At 41.5% G+C, this 19,409-nt stretch overlaps 3 protein-coding genes across 11 annotated transcripts; 1 reads left to right on the plus strand and 2 right to left on the minus strand.

Moving 5' to 3' along the window:
* Nucleotides 1–3,481, minus strand: LOC107280211 (uncharacterized). The gene is made up of 4 exons (XM_066308494.1): nucleotides 3,445–3,481; nucleotides 2,842–3,356; nucleotides 1,101–2,741; nucleotides 1–975 (listed from the first exon to the last, which is right to left on the minus strand). Exons 1-4 carry the CDS (start codon nucleotides 3,479–3,481, stop codon nucleotides 1–3), a joined length of 3,168 nt encoding a protein of 1,055 aa, XP_066164591.1.
* On the minus strand, nucleotides 972–8,117 carry LOC4333472 (uncharacterized). Of its 9 annotated transcripts, XM_026024272.2 has the most exons (12): nucleotides 7,535–8,117; nucleotides 7,037–7,096; nucleotides 6,187–6,283; nucleotides 6,032–6,095; nucleotides 5,774–5,938; nucleotides 5,603–5,667; nucleotides 5,420–5,519; nucleotides 5,218–5,304; nucleotides 4,569–5,123; nucleotides 4,431–4,490; nucleotides 3,445–4,350; nucleotides 972–3,356 (listed from the first exon to the last, which is right to left on the minus strand). In XM_026024272.2, the coding sequence occupies exons 4-11, from the start codon at nucleotides 6,075–6,077 to the stop codon at nucleotides 3,830–3,832; spliced, it is 1,599 nt and encodes a 532-aa protein (XP_025880057.1). In that variant the 5' UTR covers nucleotides 6,078–6,095; nucleotides 6,187–6,283; nucleotides 7,037–7,096; nucleotides 7,535–8,117; the 3' UTR covers nucleotides 972–3,356; nucleotides 3,445–3,829. The 9 variants fall into 9 exon arrangements, with proteins under 9 accessions (XP_025880057.1, XP_015628060.1, XP_015628061.1 ...); XM_015772574.3 differs by lacking the exon at nucleotides 5,603–5,667 and having other exon boundaries at nucleotides 5,420–5,602; XM_015772575.3 differs by lacking the exon at nucleotides 5,603–5,667 and having other exon boundaries at nucleotides 5,420–5,602; nucleotides 6,032–6,099.
* A 1,649-nt stretch (nucleotides 8,118–9,766) lies between these two features.
* LOC107277496 (putative B3 domain-containing protein Os03g0621600) lies at nucleotides 9,767–15,062 on the plus strand. Its single transcript, XM_015774101.3, has 4 exons — nucleotides 9,767–9,889; nucleotides 13,819–14,188; nucleotides 14,295–14,467; nucleotides 14,817–15,062. The coding sequence occupies exons 1-4, from the start codon at nucleotides 9,767–9,769 to the stop codon at nucleotides 15,060–15,062; spliced, it is 912 nt and encodes a 303-aa protein (XP_015629587.1).
* Nucleotides 15,063–19,409: the final 4,347 nt, after the last annotated feature.

The raw sequence follows: 19,409 nt of genomic DNA on the forward strand, positions 1-19,409 counted from the left end.
CTAATCTGTGAGGACCTCTCTAAACACAATATTTTTTGTGTATGTTGCAGCCTGTTTAGACAATTCCTTTCCTTTCTTCTCATTGTCCTTCACGCCAGTACGCTTAGACTTTTTATTTTGTTTCTTGTCTTCGACCGGCATCGATAGTATTTTTATGTTTGTTCTAGAGGTTGCTCTGGACAGCACGACGTATAGTTGACCATGAGAGAAGACAGGCTCTGGTAAGTAGACGCCTGCATTTGGAATGGTTTGACCCTGCGCCTTATTGATGGTCAATGCAAAGCTCAATCTAACTGGAAATTGCTTCCTCTTGAAGCGAAACGGGAACATCTCATCATCAGAAGGACATAGAGGTATCCGAGGAAGGAAAACTCTCTTTCCAGCATGCTGCCCTACAACAATCTCCGCGTCAATAGCATTTTTTCCAAACTGACGAACCACCAGCCTTGTCCCATTGCAAAGTCCGTTGGCTGGGTCAATGTTCCTCAAAAGCATGATGGGGCAATTTATCTTCAGCTTAAGCACATGCGGAGGTAGCCCATTTGGAGTTAGAGAGTTCAAGAATTCCGGCGGGTAATAGTTATGAGGGTCATCATCTGCTCGGTCAAAACTATGATATGTCATCACATCCCCTCTAAACCGCTCAATCATCTTCATGTTTATTCGATCGACGAACTCATTCCGAGTGGACAATATGGCCCTACATGTGATGTAGTTTGGGTCCGTCAGGTTATCGTTTAGGTTGGGGAACACAGTATCGATGAGCCTTTCGAGGTCCGTTTCATTCCCTTTGCACGACCCGCAAATATCCGAAGGAAGGCCTATGAGTCCTTCCTTGTTCACCTCCTCGGTTCCATTCCCAACTCGAAGGAGGTAGTTCGCAAACCACGCGCCCTCATATTGCGAACAAGCTTCAATTGAACCATACAATCCCAAAGATAGGACCTGCGTAGAGTGGCATCTGTTATCTGAGACCTAGTGCCCTTCCTGATGACCGGGAGCACCTGCCTAAAATCCCCTCCAAACACAATCGTCTTCCCTCCAAACGGAGAACGCGGACAACCCATTATATCTCTCATGCTCATATCGAGGGCCTCAACCGCTTGCCTCTTTGTCATGGAGGCCTCATCCCATATTATAAGCGACGCCATCTGGAGAAGCTTCGCCGTCCCACTTTGTTTGGTGAAGCTGCAACAAGACCCTTCCTCAATGTTGAGGGGGATCTTGAACCACGAATGTGCGGTCCGGCCTCCAGGCATTATAGAAGCTGCAACACCCGACGTCGCGGTTGCCACCGCTATATCTCCTTTGCTGCGAACCGTAGCTAGCAACGCGCTATACAGGAAAGTCTTCCCCGTGCCTCCTGGGCCATCTACGAAGAAAACACCCCCCTGAGCACTGCCAACTGCATTCATGATTTTGTTGAATGCAGACCTTTGCTCATCATTGAGCTGGTCTGAGAGGTTCATATCGTCCGTCTCCACACCAATGGATGACTCCTCAATAATCTCTCTGGGATCTCCTCTGGTACTATCATGTGATTCATCAATTTCAGGGAACGAAAATGATGTGATTTCCTTTCCCATTGATTGTAGCATGCCTCGGATATCTATCAGCACCATCTGTTGGACAACATGAGGGCATGCGTTGTTACGCCTGTAGTCATCAGACATGGCATCTAGATGCTTGTCCCAAAGACCACGGACATCGCTAGGTTCGCAATACACCAATATGGTAGCGAATAACCTGCGTAGCGACGCTGGCATCTGGAAGACCCTGGCCTCCGTAAGGCACTCGTCGAGGGTGTTGTCTGCCTCTATAAGACCCCTTCTTTCAGTTGCAGCACGGAACGAAGGCATGACCACACCATCAACAGTACGTAGGTCTTCGAATGAGGTGGAGCCTGCCACGTGGTTTAGCAGCACCCGAAGATAGTAACGCTCCCCCTCTGCCGGGTGGGCACACACAATTCTCCCGACCTGGCCACCTCTATCTCTTTTTTTCCAGTACTTACCTGCCGTCTGCCAAGTAAACCACATTGGGAAATCCCTATAAAGGATATCTCGAACCCAGACATGCTGCCTATTAGCCTCGAAATACGCTGTAAGCATCGACCTCCCTGCGTCTTCCTTATCAAGAACATCACGGAGATCCTTGTCTGCATCGAAAGCCAACATGTGCATGTTTGGCAGATGTAGTTGCAACTGCCTCACAGACGGCGAGATGTGGCATATGTCAAAACCATATATACACCACAATGCTTCTGGAGGGATCACCCACCTCGCATCCCTGTAGCGCTGAATCTCATCGATTTCGCCGTTTTTATTTGCCTCATTTATAGATATCGAGGCCTTGTCGTGTCCCTTGTAATGGTATTTAAAGAGGTACTTTACTGCCTTGATACTCGAGCAAACCTCAACGTTCATGTGACAGTTGTACATCCGTAGAAGATAAGGATTGTACGGGACAACCCACCTGTTATCGAGAGGATGGCCTCTAACCACCCTACTCTTACCGTCATTACGTCTCCTATACAGCGGGTATGAATCCTTGCCTTGCGAGGTTGTGGGGTTGAACTCTCGTGGGTAGTTGTTCCTGCACTTTCCATCTCGCATGCATTGGCATCTACCATTGAGTCGACCACAAGGGCCATGCATCATATGCTTGACGACCATATTGTATAGCTCTGGATATTTTTTTCTTGTCTGGAAGCTCAGCCGAGATGATGCGGTCATATTGGTCTGCAGACGTTAGCTTGTATCGACCACTCATGATCAGCAAAAAGTGTGCATGCGGCAGACCCCTCTTCTGGAACTCAACAACATAAACGTGTGCAATGACCTTGCCAAGGATGTGCTTCTCGAACAGCTGCTTCTTTAGATCCTCTAACTTGGCTCGAAAGACACGAACCACGAGATCAGGACGATCTTGTGGTGTCTGGACAGGCTCAAGCTCGCGAGTAATCTCATCCCACTTGGGGTTGCTGGTCATTGTAAGGAATACATCTGGCTTCCCGTACTTCTGTACTAAGGCCATGGCATCCATGTATCGACGCTTCATATTTCGGCCACCACCGACGAACGACGCTGGCAACACAGTCCGTTTGCCAACCGCGCTTGCTCGACTCTCCCCAGCCTGGATGCTATCCATCAACCCTTGATACAGGTCGGCCCTTATCTCCTTCTGGTTGTTCCACACATAGTCTAGACGGGAGCTCTCAACCTTGATGTACATGTCAACGGCAAACTGCTGGAACAGGCGTCCGCCGTGAAGTATAGGATTGAAAATCCCACGACGCATCTGGAATTTATAGCAGTAGTAGTCCCTTACAGAGACTCGTATTCTGCTGTTACAATCTACACGGGACAAACATCTGGGTTAGTACAGTCATGTAACGCACAATTATCAATTCTCTATGGCAACATAGTACGAAGATAAACTTACCAGGATCATCGCCATTCCGCGCGTTCGCATCCTCCATGGTTATTTTGTCCTTTGGAAGACCTTGATGCCAACCACTCTCTCCTCTAGGGAAGAACAGAGGGTACGAGAGGGAATCATAACATCCGTAGAAAGGCTGGATAGATTTCCGCGTACGGTCATTCCCATTTTTTGTCACGCTAGGCTCGAACTTCCTTCTCTCGTTTCCCTCAACCCAGACAGCAGCGACCTCAGTTGTCACCGGCACATTGTAGCGCCTTTGGTCCAACCTATAATCCAAATTTAGTGTCACGCGGTAGTTCGCGAGGTCGTTAGCCTGCCCCAGACTTCTGAATGTCTCCGAGTACGGGTTGTTTCGAAGGACGTCTGCAACAGTCCTAATTACATCCTAGTCAAGACTCGGGGAACGGTGGAACCTGTGACTCAAGGTTGGATCGTCATCGTAGAAATACAGCTCGAGATGCTCTGGACCGGATTCCTTAGGACTGAAAGAATGTATATTATGATAGATCTGACCGTGGGCCCGAAAAGTGTACACACCCGAACTCATGTTTGCGAAGGCACTGTCAAGGCTTACACCCAGGGTAGTGAATGAGAAGTGGCCGTTGAAATATCTAATGTTATCCCGGAAATGCTTTGCGTCTGGATCCGAGCTTGTCCAGAGCCTCATCAGTTCAGGTGGTGTTTCGTTTTCTACAAGCTTGATCTTGCCATCCCGACAACAGAAGCCCGGCGGTTCATACTGGAACCTCTTGGCGCCACAGTGTTTACAGTCAGGCTCAGGTTTCAGAACATTTTCGCTCTGTGGGATGTTGCTATACACAAAGTCGAACGGATCAGGAATTGAAGAGCTCAGTGCTTGCGTGTCATCGTCATCGGATTGTACCATCTCGTCATCCTCATCATCGCCTAGTATAGCGGAAAGGAGTTATAGATTGAAAAATCCATACAAGTGAAAGTGAGAGATTTAGGTATGATGGCGACAGTACCTAGCCCAGCAAACATGTAGTGTTCATCGTCGGTGTCATCATCCATGAAGGAATCCATATCTAATTTAGTTGAATATAAAGTGAGTATGAGGAAGGGTACAAATTGCGAGTATAAATGAAAACATATATAGATGATACCATCATCAAAGTTAGACGATCGTGCAAGATGATCTGCAGCAAGTTCAGTTTGCAGGCTCGATGTAGCTGGCACATCACCGGTTGTTTCAAAGGAAGGCGTTGGATTTAGGAACGACGAGCTACAATCCTCAGGGCACTCCAATGCAATCGATTGAGCGCATGGTTTGTCACGCCTAGTTGCATACAGTTCATTATGTCGTGCCAGATGAGCAGACCGTTCTCCAGGAGTAACACTTTGTCGTCTTGATCGCTGGCGAGCATTCATATCATGTATTTCCACATCCGGCAGAGTTTGCCTCGCAACCCTACGGCGATCATTCATCTCTAGTCTCTGTTCATTGGTTAGTGCTTGACGTCTTGTTCTCTGTCGATCGACCTTAGCTTGCTTCTGCTCCGGTGTAAGAGTTGCATTACGCAACTTGACGTCTCTGTTTTGGGTTGTTTGAATTACGCAGCTCATTGGAACTTCATTTGGACCATAGTGAGCTACATTGTTGATGATTGTAAATGGGAGACGTCTGGGTGTGATATTAAGATGGGAAGCATCACTTCGTTCTATTAAAACATGAAACCATCAATTTCCATTATGTCGAATAATAGACTGTTCATCCAAGGTGTACGTAACAATAATGAGATGAATTGGTCTTACCTTTATGCAACGTAGAAGAATCGTTCACTTCCAATTGGCATGTCATTAAATCAGCAGCACTTATATTGGAAAGCTTGCCAAGTGGGGCTGTTCACACGGTGAAAAAGCGACCGAAGATACTTTTTATTAGTACAGATACATATTACAACTCAAGCTAAAGCGGATGGTAAAAACAAAATATTGGATCCTTTTGGGTACTTACCTACACCACTATTGGTTGCAGACTTATTTAAAACTTGACTTTCCTCCTCCTTCCGTTTTCTTCTCTCACGGTCCTTCTTGTTCCTCTCATCCTTTTGCTCCTGGGTCAATGATGCATACCAGTTTCTAGCACGCTTTCTTACAACTTCAGCATGGGTAAGGTTAGTAACATCTCCATGCGCACCTGTGCACATAGGCAAATTGCTGGGTGTACTGAAGGATGCATCGCGGTCATCCGCAAATGGCTGACTATTAGGCATGACAATAGGATGCACAACTTCATGGCCCAAATCCGTTGGTTGATACAGATGGATATCAAATTAAATTTGGAAACACACATTCTGATGAAGCATACCATTTGAAGCTATTGGAGTGTTCTGTTCAGAGTTGTCACAGTTTTCTTTAGAGCCGTGACACTCTTCGTCGTTTCTTCGAACAACACATAACGACTTGGCTCTACCCTTGCCCCGTCTATTAGTGAAACCGAGACCATTTGTATTTGTTATAGCAGCAAGAGGGTCTGAGAAAGGAACACATGGTCGAAATTAGTACGCAAAGAATTTGTGCATATGGCTAAATAAGATGCACATAGCTAAGCTAATGAAACTAAAACCTGATGTTGTACTTGATGGTACGGCACCCCCAACAAACTCTTTCATTTCAGTCTTTTTCAGAATCTAGCTTTCGAAACCAATCATTATGAAAAAACTAAAAGCTTCAGATCCCATAGCAAAGTTAAGAAGGGAGCGGTGAAGAAATTGGCCGTACCTTCAATTTAGGGAATGAGATTGTGAGGGATAGAAGCAGCTGTTCGCTGTGATACGAGACGAGGCATGGGTAGTGCTACCGTCTCCATGGATCACGCCTACTTTATGGTAGTAAGTAAATTCTTAAGATGCTTCAAAACAAATTTAATATTTCAACATGGAATTGATCTAGCTGTCAATGGCATGAATCACTTCAAATAATGCAAGGTCTGATTTGAGTTTTCAGTAACAATCTATCTATAGCAGGTACTTTGCTCCACATCTTAATAGCAGCCATTTAAATGTACTTTGAATGGAGCATACAGAATTCAAAGTCAGGTTGAGTTATAGCAGGTACTTTGCTCCACATCTTAATAGCAGTCATTTAAATGTACTTTGAATGGAGCATACAGAATTCAAAGTCAGGTTGAGTGTGTCATCTAGCCATTTATGTTAAAAATTGGTTGGAAACTTGAAATTCGAAGTGCCACAATACCAGAGCCAGGTTAAACTCGAAATACCAAACTATTACCAGCCAAGTCCAAGTACCACAACGTGGAATAGAAATGTTCATACATATGCAAGGCTACAGAACCATATTGGACCAAATTGTGTAGAATACCTTGCTATTAACAGACTCACCAGTTTAGGTTTGTTAAGTGGCAAAGAAAACATGGTAAAACAAAGTTATCATCTTGCAATACTGCAACTTAGAACCATATTGGACCAAATTGTGTAGAATACCTTGCTATTAACATACTCACCAGTTTAGGTTTGTTAAGTGGCAAAGAAAACATGGTAAAACAAAGTTATCATCTTGCAATACTGCAACTTGGAAATAGCCAGGAAAAGGAATAGCAGATACAACTCACCTAGTGTCAGATTGCAGCAACACTGCATCAGAAAACTGCTTTAGGTTCACCAGGCCAAATCTGCAACAGAAATTTGCTCGGCTCATTAATCTGAACGGATATACAATTCAAGAAAATTACATCTTAGCAAGATTAACCCTGCTATTGTGCATCGCAGCCATGGGCAAACCGAAGAGACTGGCACCTAAATACATCTGTTCGCAACTGAGCATGCAAGCTCCAACCTATTTGGTTCTATAATGACTATAAGTGGTACTTTCAGATTCAGCATATGCAGAGACTTATAACAGCAGGCTAGTATCGGTCTGAAATTCATTTCCAATTGATCCCCAACGAGCAGAAAAGACCAGGCTGGTACTTTCAGATTCAGCATATGCAGAGACTTAAAACAGTAGGCTAGTATCAGTCTGAAAGTCATTTCCTATTGATCCCCAATGAGCAGAAAAGAGCAGGCAAGTATAGGTCATAAAAAATAAAGTGCATTGGTGTTATCCTGACCATTTTAGTTTTGCAGCAAAAGAACGAGCGACCGCGGCCGGGGAGATCTGTTCGGCCCTGAGTCCCGGCGGCAGAGGTGGAGTACGGATGGACGGCGAGGCGGCACTGAGGGAATGGTGATCACTGGTGACGACGACGCACGCTACGACGGCGGCTGCCCGGCGGCAGAGGTGTAGTACAGACGGACGGCGAGGTGACACAGAGGGAATGATGATCGCAGGTGTCTGGTGACGACGACGCACGCTACGACGGCGGCTGCGAGCGAAGAAAGGTGGTCGACGATGAGGGGCTCGACCCCGTCGCAACTCCTCCCGAGCGGCATGAAGGGCGGCGGCGGAGCAGCGGCGGCAGGCGTGAGAGGGGCGGCGGAGCAGCAGCGGCAGGCGTGATAGGGGCGGCGGAGCGGCGCGGCGGTGTCGGCGTGGCGGCGGGGGCGGGGCGTTTTTAGGGCGTGGGTGCGGGCGTGAGAGGAGGCGCTGGTGGGTATGTGGGGAGGCGCGAGGGTGGATTGGGGCGGCGATGGTGTGGAGGCGCTTTTTTTTTTTGCGTTGATTCCGGATCGGCCCGCATCAATGCTGCATCTGGAGGGTCGCGCGGCGCGGCGCGATGGTAGTGTGGAGGAGGTGGACGTGAGAGGGGGAGGCGCGGGTGTGGGCTCAGTACGTCTACGTTGGCTTCACCATCACCACTACGTATTTTTTAAGTAGTAAAGATAATAGATATATGTAACAAATGGTCACGATCCATCGAGCGTCGTTTCCATATAAGGGCCACCGTTTTTTACCATTATCTTTTTTGGCTATATATAAATTTTGTTTTTTCTAATTACTTTATATGCATCGTATTAATGTCAAAACTAAGTAATTTAAATGAAAATATGGTTAATTATCGACCGATCGAGCATCATTTTCGAAGATATACTACCGATTCCGACGTTTTCACCCTTCATGTAAGCGTTAAACATGTGTATTGTAAAACAATAGAAAAATATATGAATGACCATTTCAATAGACATAAAAAAACAAAGAAAATAGATGAAACCAGATTTTTTTTAGAAAAAAATAAATAGAGTTCATTCCTGTCTCTAAACTATAACAAATTATTGTGCGTGAAAAGGATAGACTTACATAGAAATTTCAAAAGACTAAATCTTATGCTAACTTTTCATCTACATTCCAAAGAAATTTTGTATCTAATGGTGCCAAATCATTTGTTCCAAAAAGAAATTATGTGGGATTCAAATCCGAAATATCCTCCATTTGTATTATATCCTTTCCAAGGGTTCGCATCCTCTGCCATCAGGGGAGAATGGCAGAGGCGAACAGTGAAACGTGAGAGCTGCTACAGTGCTGTTCCATTGCTATATTGAAAATACCGTTTATTTATTTTATCGGAATTAGCAGACGATCTCGTACATCCAAACTTGATCCAACGAATGTAAATAGCCAATGGCACAGATCACTGTTCACCTCTGCTAGTATTTCAGTTGGAATGGCAGAGGATACGATCCCCCTTTCCAAAGGGCCGGGGCAACCTTTTTTCTTTCGGAAAATTGGAACCATGCTATTATAATTTTGCATAATTTGAGATATTCTATCATGATCCACATATCATTGACCTCATGTAGATTCTACATGTAATTGAGATACCAATGACATATCTCAAACTTTGCAAAATTTTAATGGCATGGTTGCAAATTACCCTTTTTCTTTTCCCGGGTAGATTGTTGGAAGCATTCAATGCAGATTGGCATCTGCTGCTCTCTCACAAGCATTCAATCACCTTTACCTGCAGCATCGAGAGAAGACGGAGAAGCACCGAATCGCCGATCGTTCTCCAGTTGAGCTCAGGTAGGTCGCAGAAACCAATTTGCAGCTCTGTCTGCATATATTCCTACCTGTACGTTCTTGTGAAGGCCACTTTATCTGAAATCCTTTGTTTACATGCATTATCGTGCTTTCATTTCTTCCTTACCTTCTTCAACCTCTCTTCTTGGCAACTGATGCATTTTTCCCCTCTTGTTGAATGATTCATTTACTGGTGAAACTAGCTTAAGCTTTCAGAAAGGATTTGCCACAAAATGTACCCTTAGTCTTGGCAGAAAGTGTGACCTTCTATTTTTTACCCCTTCATTGTTATCATTAACTAAAACTCCAATTTCTAGCAGGTTAGGTTTTTTTTTCCCTTTTATCTGATCTATGTGCATATGTAGTATTGTAGTGTGGTTGCAAGATGAGTAAGAGCGGTGGGAGATGCAGCAAGGAGGGAGACGATGCATATTTCGACTGGAACCGTACCAATGGGGAAGACAAACATTTCTTCAAGGTCATGCTTGGTGATTTCCATGAAAGAGTGGTAAGCTCTTTGTTCTGCGCCGGCCTTTTGGGGTCTTATCTGTTACTACCTACGTTCAGCTTACCAGACTTTCTAGCATTGCCCCCGTATATATATGTGTGTATATATATATATATATATATATATATGTTGATGAATCTAGATATTATATATGTGACTAGATTTATTAACATATCTCTATATAGGGTCCAATTCCTGGTCTCTCATTGGGCCACGTGGCCTCATGCATTGCGCTCTGTTTCAATTCTCAGCTGAAAAACATGCCACGTATTCGCACCATCTCACAGCCGTTAGATGGCATATCAACGGTGAAAGAAACTTTAAGATAGATAGAGAAATTACTTATGGTAAAAAAATTGCAATAGGAAATAGAGGACCTTCCCGAAGAGAGGAGAACTCTCCGGAGCATAGATTCATATACAGATGCCTTGTGACAAACCAACCTCATATATAAACCCGAAAATTAGTGAAAAAGAACATACCAAATAAATCATTGATTTATCTACAGGTGCATTGTGACAAACAATCTCACAAACAAATTCGAAATTCAATAAAAAAAAGACCAAATAAATCATGGATTCATCTAGAAGAAAATTACAATGAAAATAGAGAACACCGAACCCTAGATTCATCCAGGGTAAGGAAAAATTACAGGAAAATCGAGAAGAGGAAACAAAGAAAGATTAAAAAAAGAACACACAACAGAAGTGAGCTGGGGTGGTTCATCAGCGTCCTCGGGCAGCTTGAACTCCATGACAAGGGAAGGTGGCCAACACAGATCTCTCCTGCGAAAGAATAGTCAATGGTGTCGGACCTAAGCACCCCATGGTTACGTCCTAAACTTCTCACTGCTACAGAGATTAATCAAGATATGAAGGGGATGGGAAGGAACGGACAATCTGTACTACCAACTATTTTAGATTTGGCGAAGAGGAAGGAAAGGAGAGAAACAAGAGGGAAATTCAGGGGAACGAGATGGCTCTTCATTTTTTTTCCCTTGTCCTCTGTGGATTTTAAAATGGATAAGCCCAAAGGAAAGCATACGTGCCGTCATAAGGGCTCGTGAGTGGTGAGTTGTGACTCTCGCCGTGTTTATTTCTTCGAACTTTTAACTTTTTCATCACATCAAAACTTTTCTATAAACATAAACTTTTAACTTTTCCATCAAATCGTTCTAATTTCAACCAAACTTCCAATTTTAATGTGAACTAAACACATCAAAACTTTTCTACACACATAATTCTATAGATATGTCTGCCAGGCTGAGTCTAGCTATCTACCGAAATAGTACGAAGTAAGACATAAAAAATATATAAATATAAATGGGCCGGAAGTCTGGGAAAAATGATTTAGCTTGGGCAATTGGGAAAGAAATCAAAAGAATAAAAAGAAAATAAAAAGGGTGAAAATATTCGGATTTTCATGTAAATACATATACGCCGTACAATATATTAATAAAAAAAATAATAAGTAAAATTTTTATGTTTATGTTCTTAGGCTGGGTTCGTTTAAGGAGGATGAGAACTACTCCCTCCCGCACGGCAAATGGAGCGGTCCCTTAGCATGTGATTAATTAAGTATAAAGTATTAGCTTTTTTAAAAAAAATGGATCAATATAATTATTTAAGCAACTATAAAAAAAACTTTTTTTAAAAAAACATATTGTTTCAGTTCGAAAAGCGTGCGTGCGAAAAACAAGAGGGGGAGTTGGAACCCAATGCAGCCTTAGTGATTTAAGTCCTAATGCTAAAAAATAAACTTCAATAAAAAATTAAAATCAACATAATTTAAAAATTAAGTTTCAAAATTCAAATTTTGCGGTGGTTGATTTGGTATGGAGAAAATAATGGGGCATAATACACCTTAAATTTAAGGTAAGTGCGAAGCATCTTAATTAATGTCCTATGCTCGGTAAATGACGTCATGGGTTTGTCTCAAGTCATTTTTTAAAAAAATAACTAAGTTTATTAAACGCAGTAACATCTATAATATCAAATTAATTTCATTAAATACCACCAGCAAATACGCTTTTATAATACATTTTTGTGTTGAAAATTCCACCAGATTTTTCTATGAACTTAAAAGGTATTTAACCTAGCATAGACCCAAAATACTTTGCAATTTCGAACGGAGGGAATATAAGATACTCCCTTCATCCCTTAATATAAGGGATTTTGATATTCTGTTTACACTGTTTGATCATTCGTCTTATTCAAAAAATTTTAAAATTATTATTTATTTTATTTGTGACTTACTTTATTACCCAAAGTACTTTAAGCATAAATTTTCGTTTTTTATATTTACACAAATCTTTTGAATAAGACAAGTGGTCAAACAGTGCAAGCAAAATGTTAAAATTATATAAGAGACGGATGGAGTATAAACAAGAGATAGTAGGGACAAAACATATTCCCTGGTGATAAAAACACATTTATATTATAATATGTATATCTTACTTTTCTAGCTAAACATTTCCTACTCCCTCTTGCACATTTAAGAAATGGTTCAATCAAAATTTGAAAGTTGTGATGATAAATTTCATATCAAAATAAATTTATAAAATTTAATAAAAGTCATTATTGAATTTATGGTTTGTACGCATGTACAGGCTCATTAGTGTGTGCGTCAACAGACGTGCTGATTTTCTAGTATATATGAATGTGGGCAATGCTAGAAAGTCTTGTAATATGAAACGGAGGAAGTATGAGTTACTCAGTAGGTTAACATGTGTAGTAGCAAATTAGTGATTTAATTACATTTTGCTCTAACTTAGGAGTATGTATTATCTATCTGATCCCAAAGCTTAACTAGTAGTTACTATTCCCTCTGACTCAAAATATAACAATAGGATTAGTAGTACTAGTATAGAATATTAGGTTGCTATATTTTAGAGCGGAGGTGGAAGTATATTTTTATAAAACGAAATTACTAATTTGATTTACAACAAAACGAATTAATGGCGTTTAGAATCCATGCAGTCAACCGTTTATATTTCCCAGGTCCGAAGTATGTATGTATGTAGAAATTATCTAATTCGCCCCATGAAAACTATTTCTTTCAGGTGACCATGAAACTATATTAAATCACTTTTCTAGGATTTCATGCAGTTAATTTTTCTATTTATTTAGCATATTATAATAATAGTATAACCAATGGTGAAAATCTTAAAAACAACATTAAGGGCAACAACAATGCTTAAGGTCTTGGTGAAAATAAGGTAGGTCCCACCATACCCTATATCCATGGCTACAATGTTTAAGGCAATAATATATGTTAAGATGGGTCCCACATCTATGTAAACAAATTCTATTTTAAGGTAGGTCCCACCATACCATAATATATTCTCATCTTTTTTAGTGTGTATGTGTGCTTTATCTCATTATTTTATTTATTAAGGTTGAGCCTATTTTTAACATTTAGTGTCTTATGTCTAATGCCTATAATGTATATGGCTAGTCATAAGGTTTATGACTCAATTTTATGACACATTGTGGATACCCTAACTATTTATTGGTTCGTCACCATATTCGACAACCGTACTCTAATACAGAACTTTCAGGACCGAAACATAATTAATTTAGTAACCATGTACGCAAATACGCAATTCCTTTCTATTTTGCATCTGAATGAATTTAGCTCCATGACAACTAAGCATGCTTAATTTTCACGTAGACAATGATGTTTAATTGTACTCCCTCCTTTTTTTAATATATAACATTGTTGACTTTTATTACAAACATTGACATTTATTTTATTCAAAAAGTTTTGTGCAAATCTTAAAAATATGGTGTAAAAAATTAACAGCATTATATATTAAAAAATAGAGGTAGTATCAAATTAAACAAACTCTTGATTTTGGCAAAGTTACTCTACTGCTTGTCTCGTCTGCTTCCGTTCCCCTAAGAGCTCTGTTTACTATGTTGTTGCAGACAATACCGAATGAATTTCTACATAATTTCGGGGGCAAAATACCAAAATCTATTAAGCTGGAAACACGCAGCGGCCTCACTTTTGATGTTCAGGTTACCAAGAATTCTGGCAGAGTAGTCCTTCAATCAGGTTGGGCATCATATGTCAGTGCCCATGATCTGAAAATTGGGGACTTCTTGGTATTCAAGTACAGTGGTGACTCTCAACTGAAGACTCTAATCTTTGATTCGAGTGGTTGCGAGAAAGTATGTGAAAAACCTGTTGACATGTCAGGCAGATCTTACGATATTGCCATGAGAAACTCACAAGATGAAAAGAAGAAACGGAAGCAAAGGGATATCTCAAGGCAGGGGACAGTGAAGCCATCAGGTTATATAAGTATAGTGATGTTAAACTTAAAAAAGCATTGAGAGTACATTTAGAGTCCCTTTACATCATATTTTATTTTTGATATTATGTTGTGCTTCATCTTCAGAAGAAGGTCTGAAAGCGGAACTTGTACCGGGTTGCATCCTCCCATCCCGGACCGATCTTACTCGTTTGCAGAAGAATATACTGATAGAGAAGGTGAAAGCTATTAATTCTGAAACCCCAATCTATGGGTATGTCATGAACAATAGCAGTATTCATGGGATTCCTTGTACCGTGGTGAGTTAAAGTTTCTGTTCTTGAATATTGAATATTCTTGCCCTCTGTTCGCTCCAAAAAAAAAAAAGAAAAATCATATTTTGTGTTCTCAAGTCTCAACCAAAGTTCTATTTGAGTCAATATCACCCTTTGCCTATTGAAGGTTATACGATGCACTAGCAAATTAAAAGGTTATACGACGCGATAGTAAACTAAATGTTGTAACTGGACTGGAAATGTTTTACTTTGTCTGAAACTCTATGACTGCAAATTGTATGGAGGAGACATGTTATATTTACTAGTAGTAGTATTTTATTTCATTCTATTTCAATCTTCCTAGCTAAATTCGATCTTTTTCCCTTTCAATTAGGAAATTTCTAAGAAATATGCCGATGTATATCTCCCATTTGAGGATGGAACAGTCGTGCTTCAACATCATGGCAAGAGTTGGAATGTGCGGTGTTGTCTTACTAAGCAAAACTCGAAAAGGTTTTTGAAAGGGTGGAGACAGTTTGCAGGTGACAACAAGCTGCACCTGGGAGATATCTGCCTCTTCGACCTACTGAAAGACAAGAAGAAATATGTGATGGATGTCCATATCATTCGCAGAAAATGAAATCAATATGGTTCTCTCAGCCATTTCTGCCGATTTTTGCAAGTACGGGTTTGCTTTTTACTACGTTTGATCTACAGCGAAGTTTGTTGTGCTGCTGATACACTATCAATGAACAGTTATTAGACTGACCGGTTTGCTTGTAGTTCCAAAAGTTCAGCCATGACTTTTGTTTTTGCTAGGAGTAATTGCGATGGTGGAGGTGCAATGGTGCATCATGTGAATGAAAATGTAGTACATGATCAGTGGCGAATCCAGGAAGTAAATTGAGGAGGGGCTTGTGTATAGAAATAGTTGTGTGATAGATACTCCCTCCGTTTCATAATATAAGGCTGTCGAGAAGTGATCCTCTCTAGCGGGACGTCGTGAGTTCGGCCGGGGGATAAGGCGCGATGATCAAGAGCGTACCTCCGCCTATGGTCTAACTACCAAATCGCTCTCGGATCTGTGTGTGAGATGGGGGATTATACAGGTTCAGGCCGCCTGGAGGCGTAACACCCTACTCCTGTCCGTGGGATTATGGTGGAGTTCTTACAAGAGATCTTGAGCTCCTTGGAAACCCTTCACTGTTTTTCCTCTAGAGCTCGAGCTATTAAGAGTCGTCCCCTTTTTCCGGTGGTGACAATTCTCCTTTTATAGTTCAAGGAGATACCACATGCACCGTTCATACCTACCCCTTCACGGGAGGGGGGCCCACATGGCCCTGGTCAGATCACTATCCTTTGTTTCAACTGGAAGCAAAGCGGTTGCCTGCCCCTAGGTGGGGTCCTGCGCCGTCCTCCGCCTGACACAGGGGACATCCCTGTTATTCCCTCATAAATGTATGGAGACTTTGGCGGACTCACCACACGTAGGGGGCGCACCTGGCAGCGTGCCGATGGGACGGGGCATACCTGCCCCCACTCCACCTGGCAGCGTGCCGATGGGACGGGGCATACCTACCCCCACTCCGCCTGACAGTGGGCGGGGCGTGGGTGCGTTGCTACCCGTCCCATCCGCCTGTTGACCGGTCTCAGATCGGTCAAGCCTGATTGACGCACGTTAATCGGGTGGCGCCTCACGTTTGCCCACGCCGCTTTAAATGCGGCGGGGGACGGTTGGGGCGCCGCTTATTTAAGGCGCCTGAGCAGCTCTCTCTCCGCCCACTTGGCCACCACGCGGCAGCCGAGCGAGGGCCTCGGGGCAGCTTGCCCCGAGGGCCCGAGGGGTGCGGCGGGATACCCCGAGGCCCTTTGGCCGCTTCACGACCGCTTGCTTTCCCCCCAAGGGGGGAGGGGAATAAGACCGCACTGCCACGTGTCCAGAGGGAAGGACTTCTTCCCGGCCTCCATCTTGCATACCCCTAGGCCCATGCCACGTGTCCAGAGGGAAGGACTTCTTCCCGGCCTCCATCTTGCATACCCCTAGGCCCATATCACCGACAAAGGCACAACTACTTTTTTTTAATGTTCCATAATATAATGTATGCATGCATACAATTAATTAGGACATCTTCTTCATTAAATTATTACTCCCTCCATCTACTTTTGATAGTCATATTTCATCTTGGAACATTTAAACATCCATTTAAACATGTTACTAGTCATTCCTCGTAAACAAGCGATTCATTAATATTTACATTTCTCAATGCCCATGTAGCCAATTATATGTGGAAGAATGGAGAGTCACGCATTAAATCCGAGAAAGTCATTAAGATGATAGATTGTTGGATTGAAATATGAGTATCAAAAGTAGATGGAGGGAGTACTTTTTTAAATCCTCCACGCTCAAAATCTCTAATTCTATTGGATGCATGCATTATATTTATTAGGGTGATCCAAACTAGGAGATGATAATAATTGTTTCTTTGTCTTTGGGTTAAGGGTGGTTTTGCCTCATATTTTGGAACGGAGGGAGTACAAATTACTCTCTCCTTCCCAAATTGATCATCATATAAGTTTATGCACCAAGACCAAGGGCAATTTTAATCACATCAACCAAGACTCCATGCACACAATCTCCAACAATACATGCATCGACTAAAACCCCATGCCAATTACACCCTAGCATGCGTACATTCTTCCATACTGCATTAATTGTATTATGATAAAATTCATGTCCATGCAGTTATATGCTGATCACAATTTGAGAAATTTTGGATTCTACATGATGATTAATTTTGGATGGAGGGAGTAACATATAAACTCAGTATTTTTAGATGAAATCAAAAACACATTAGATCAAAAGACAACCCATTGCTTAAATTCTTCATTTTAATTTGCAGCTATACTAATATATCCACATATACCTATTAACTAATTGGTATGGTCACTCGGAGCATGCATATTTCACACTTGCAACGTAACAATAAGCACTTCAGCTAGCTTTCTTTGCCGTACTGCTATACTTACACTAATTGTTGATTAGTTAGAGTCATTAGTCACTAATTAGAGGAAAAGGGGTGAAGCTGGGCTTGCGCACCAACAAGCCCTAATAGTGGATCCGCCACTTTACATGATATAACCATTTGTCCATGAATTTGTAGAGTACTATATTTATCACATGAGCATTGCTACGGTGCTCTCTACTTGTAGTATTCTACTACAAGTAGAAGCAATTTGAGCCATTAATTTATAAGGGCAAATTAGTATTTTACTAATTTATGGTTAAGGGTAATTTTTAACTTTTACTTTTTTTTCTTAATAGTAGGATCAGTTCGTGTGTCACCGCTTCTTTCGTTCTCGCGTGCGCCCGACTACGGCGGCAGTGCCCACTCCGGCATGTGCGAGCTCCTCCGTCGAACAGATAATACTACAAAGAACTACTGAACAAAGCTATATAGTCAAATCGAGCAGCAAGAGCAAATGTGCTGTTATAAACTCACCATGATTATCTTTAAAACCTATTTATTAGTTTCTCCACATGTTGTGTTTTCGGTTCTTAAAGAATTAAGCCATTAACATCGCTAAATTTGTCCAAGGATGGTACCGAAGTATTTAAGTTCAGAGTGGTCATTTGCTCAGTTCAGAGCGATGCTCAAAACACTGTAATATTGATTGGCTTCGATGGCGTTGAAATCGTTGAATTGATCTGACTTCTTGTCGTGGTTCAGGGCTTCAGGCTCGCTAGTTATATGTCTCCTTCTCGGGCCTGGCGTGGAACGCATACTGATCTCCAGCATTTGAGCCGCTGGGCAAGGAGTAGCCTCCCGAGGCTGATCCCCCGCCGTAATCCCGCAACGATCTCATGGAAGCACGCCGCCGATCTGCTCATCGCATCTGCTCCGCCACACTCACCCTAAACCTAGCACGACCCAACGATGCTCAAGTGTTTCTAACTGATATGCAAAATTACGAATTCAACCATCCCCGTCCATATTTTTTTTGGACGATTATACCCTCTGACGTTTCTACTACCGCTATTTAAGATAGGAGTATAAATAGATCTGACCCATTAGATATAAAACGATCAACGGTTTAGATTAATTTATACTCCGAGTAGAAAGCATCGGAGTGGGACTCTTATCACATACAACCACTCTTTTTTTTAATTTTCTTCCTATCTTACCCTAATCATCCTTTATTAAGGGGCATTAATGTCCTTTTCTTTGATTCTTAATATTTTTTAAAAAAATTAGATATGTTTATATTTATACATGGAGTATTAGTTTTGTTTTGGTCTGTCATTTAATATATACTCTGACAAAGCCATAGACTGTGTTGAAAATCAATGGCATTCTATCAATTTCTTTGGGAAAAAACACACAACTAATTTCAAATGGAGAACGTTGTCCAGAGTACTTTGTGAATAACATGGTACTTGAACTTTCGCTCCAGGATCATTTCAATCATCGACATTTCAATTTATTCTAACTTGTTCAAATAAGTACTTAAAATTTACTCCCTCCTTCCAAAAATCTGACACATATTTCTTTTTACATTAATACCAAGAAGCAATTAACTCACTCACCATATGGCAAAACCAATGAACATGCAACCAATAAGTATTAGAATAACTTCTTGGTTTCTGATCAACAATTTAATTTAGCACATAGTGACTACAAATAGGACTTAGATTTTTGGAAAAACTAAAGGATAAAATATGTCTCAGATTTTTGGAAGGATGGAGTATTATTGTTCAGGTGTTATCACGCTTAGTTTATAGCCCATGCATATTGTTCAGGTGTTATCTAGAGTATAGACTATGATAAAAACTTTGTAATGAATATTAAAACTCTGGCTTAGTGTGTAGCAAATCATATTATTCTGAAAACCTTCAAATTAAATGACAGTATTTTATTAAGAAAATTATCTTTTAATATGTGATATTTTATTTTGAAATGAACTTGTATAAATAATTAGATATGAACAA

Source organism: Oryza sativa, chromosome 3 (genome assembly GCF_034140825.1).
Source record: "Oryza sativa Japonica Group chromosome 3, ASM3414082v1".
NCBI classification, from domain to species: Eukaryota; Viridiplantae; Streptophyta; class Magnoliopsida; order Poales; family Poaceae; genus Oryza; species Oryza sativa.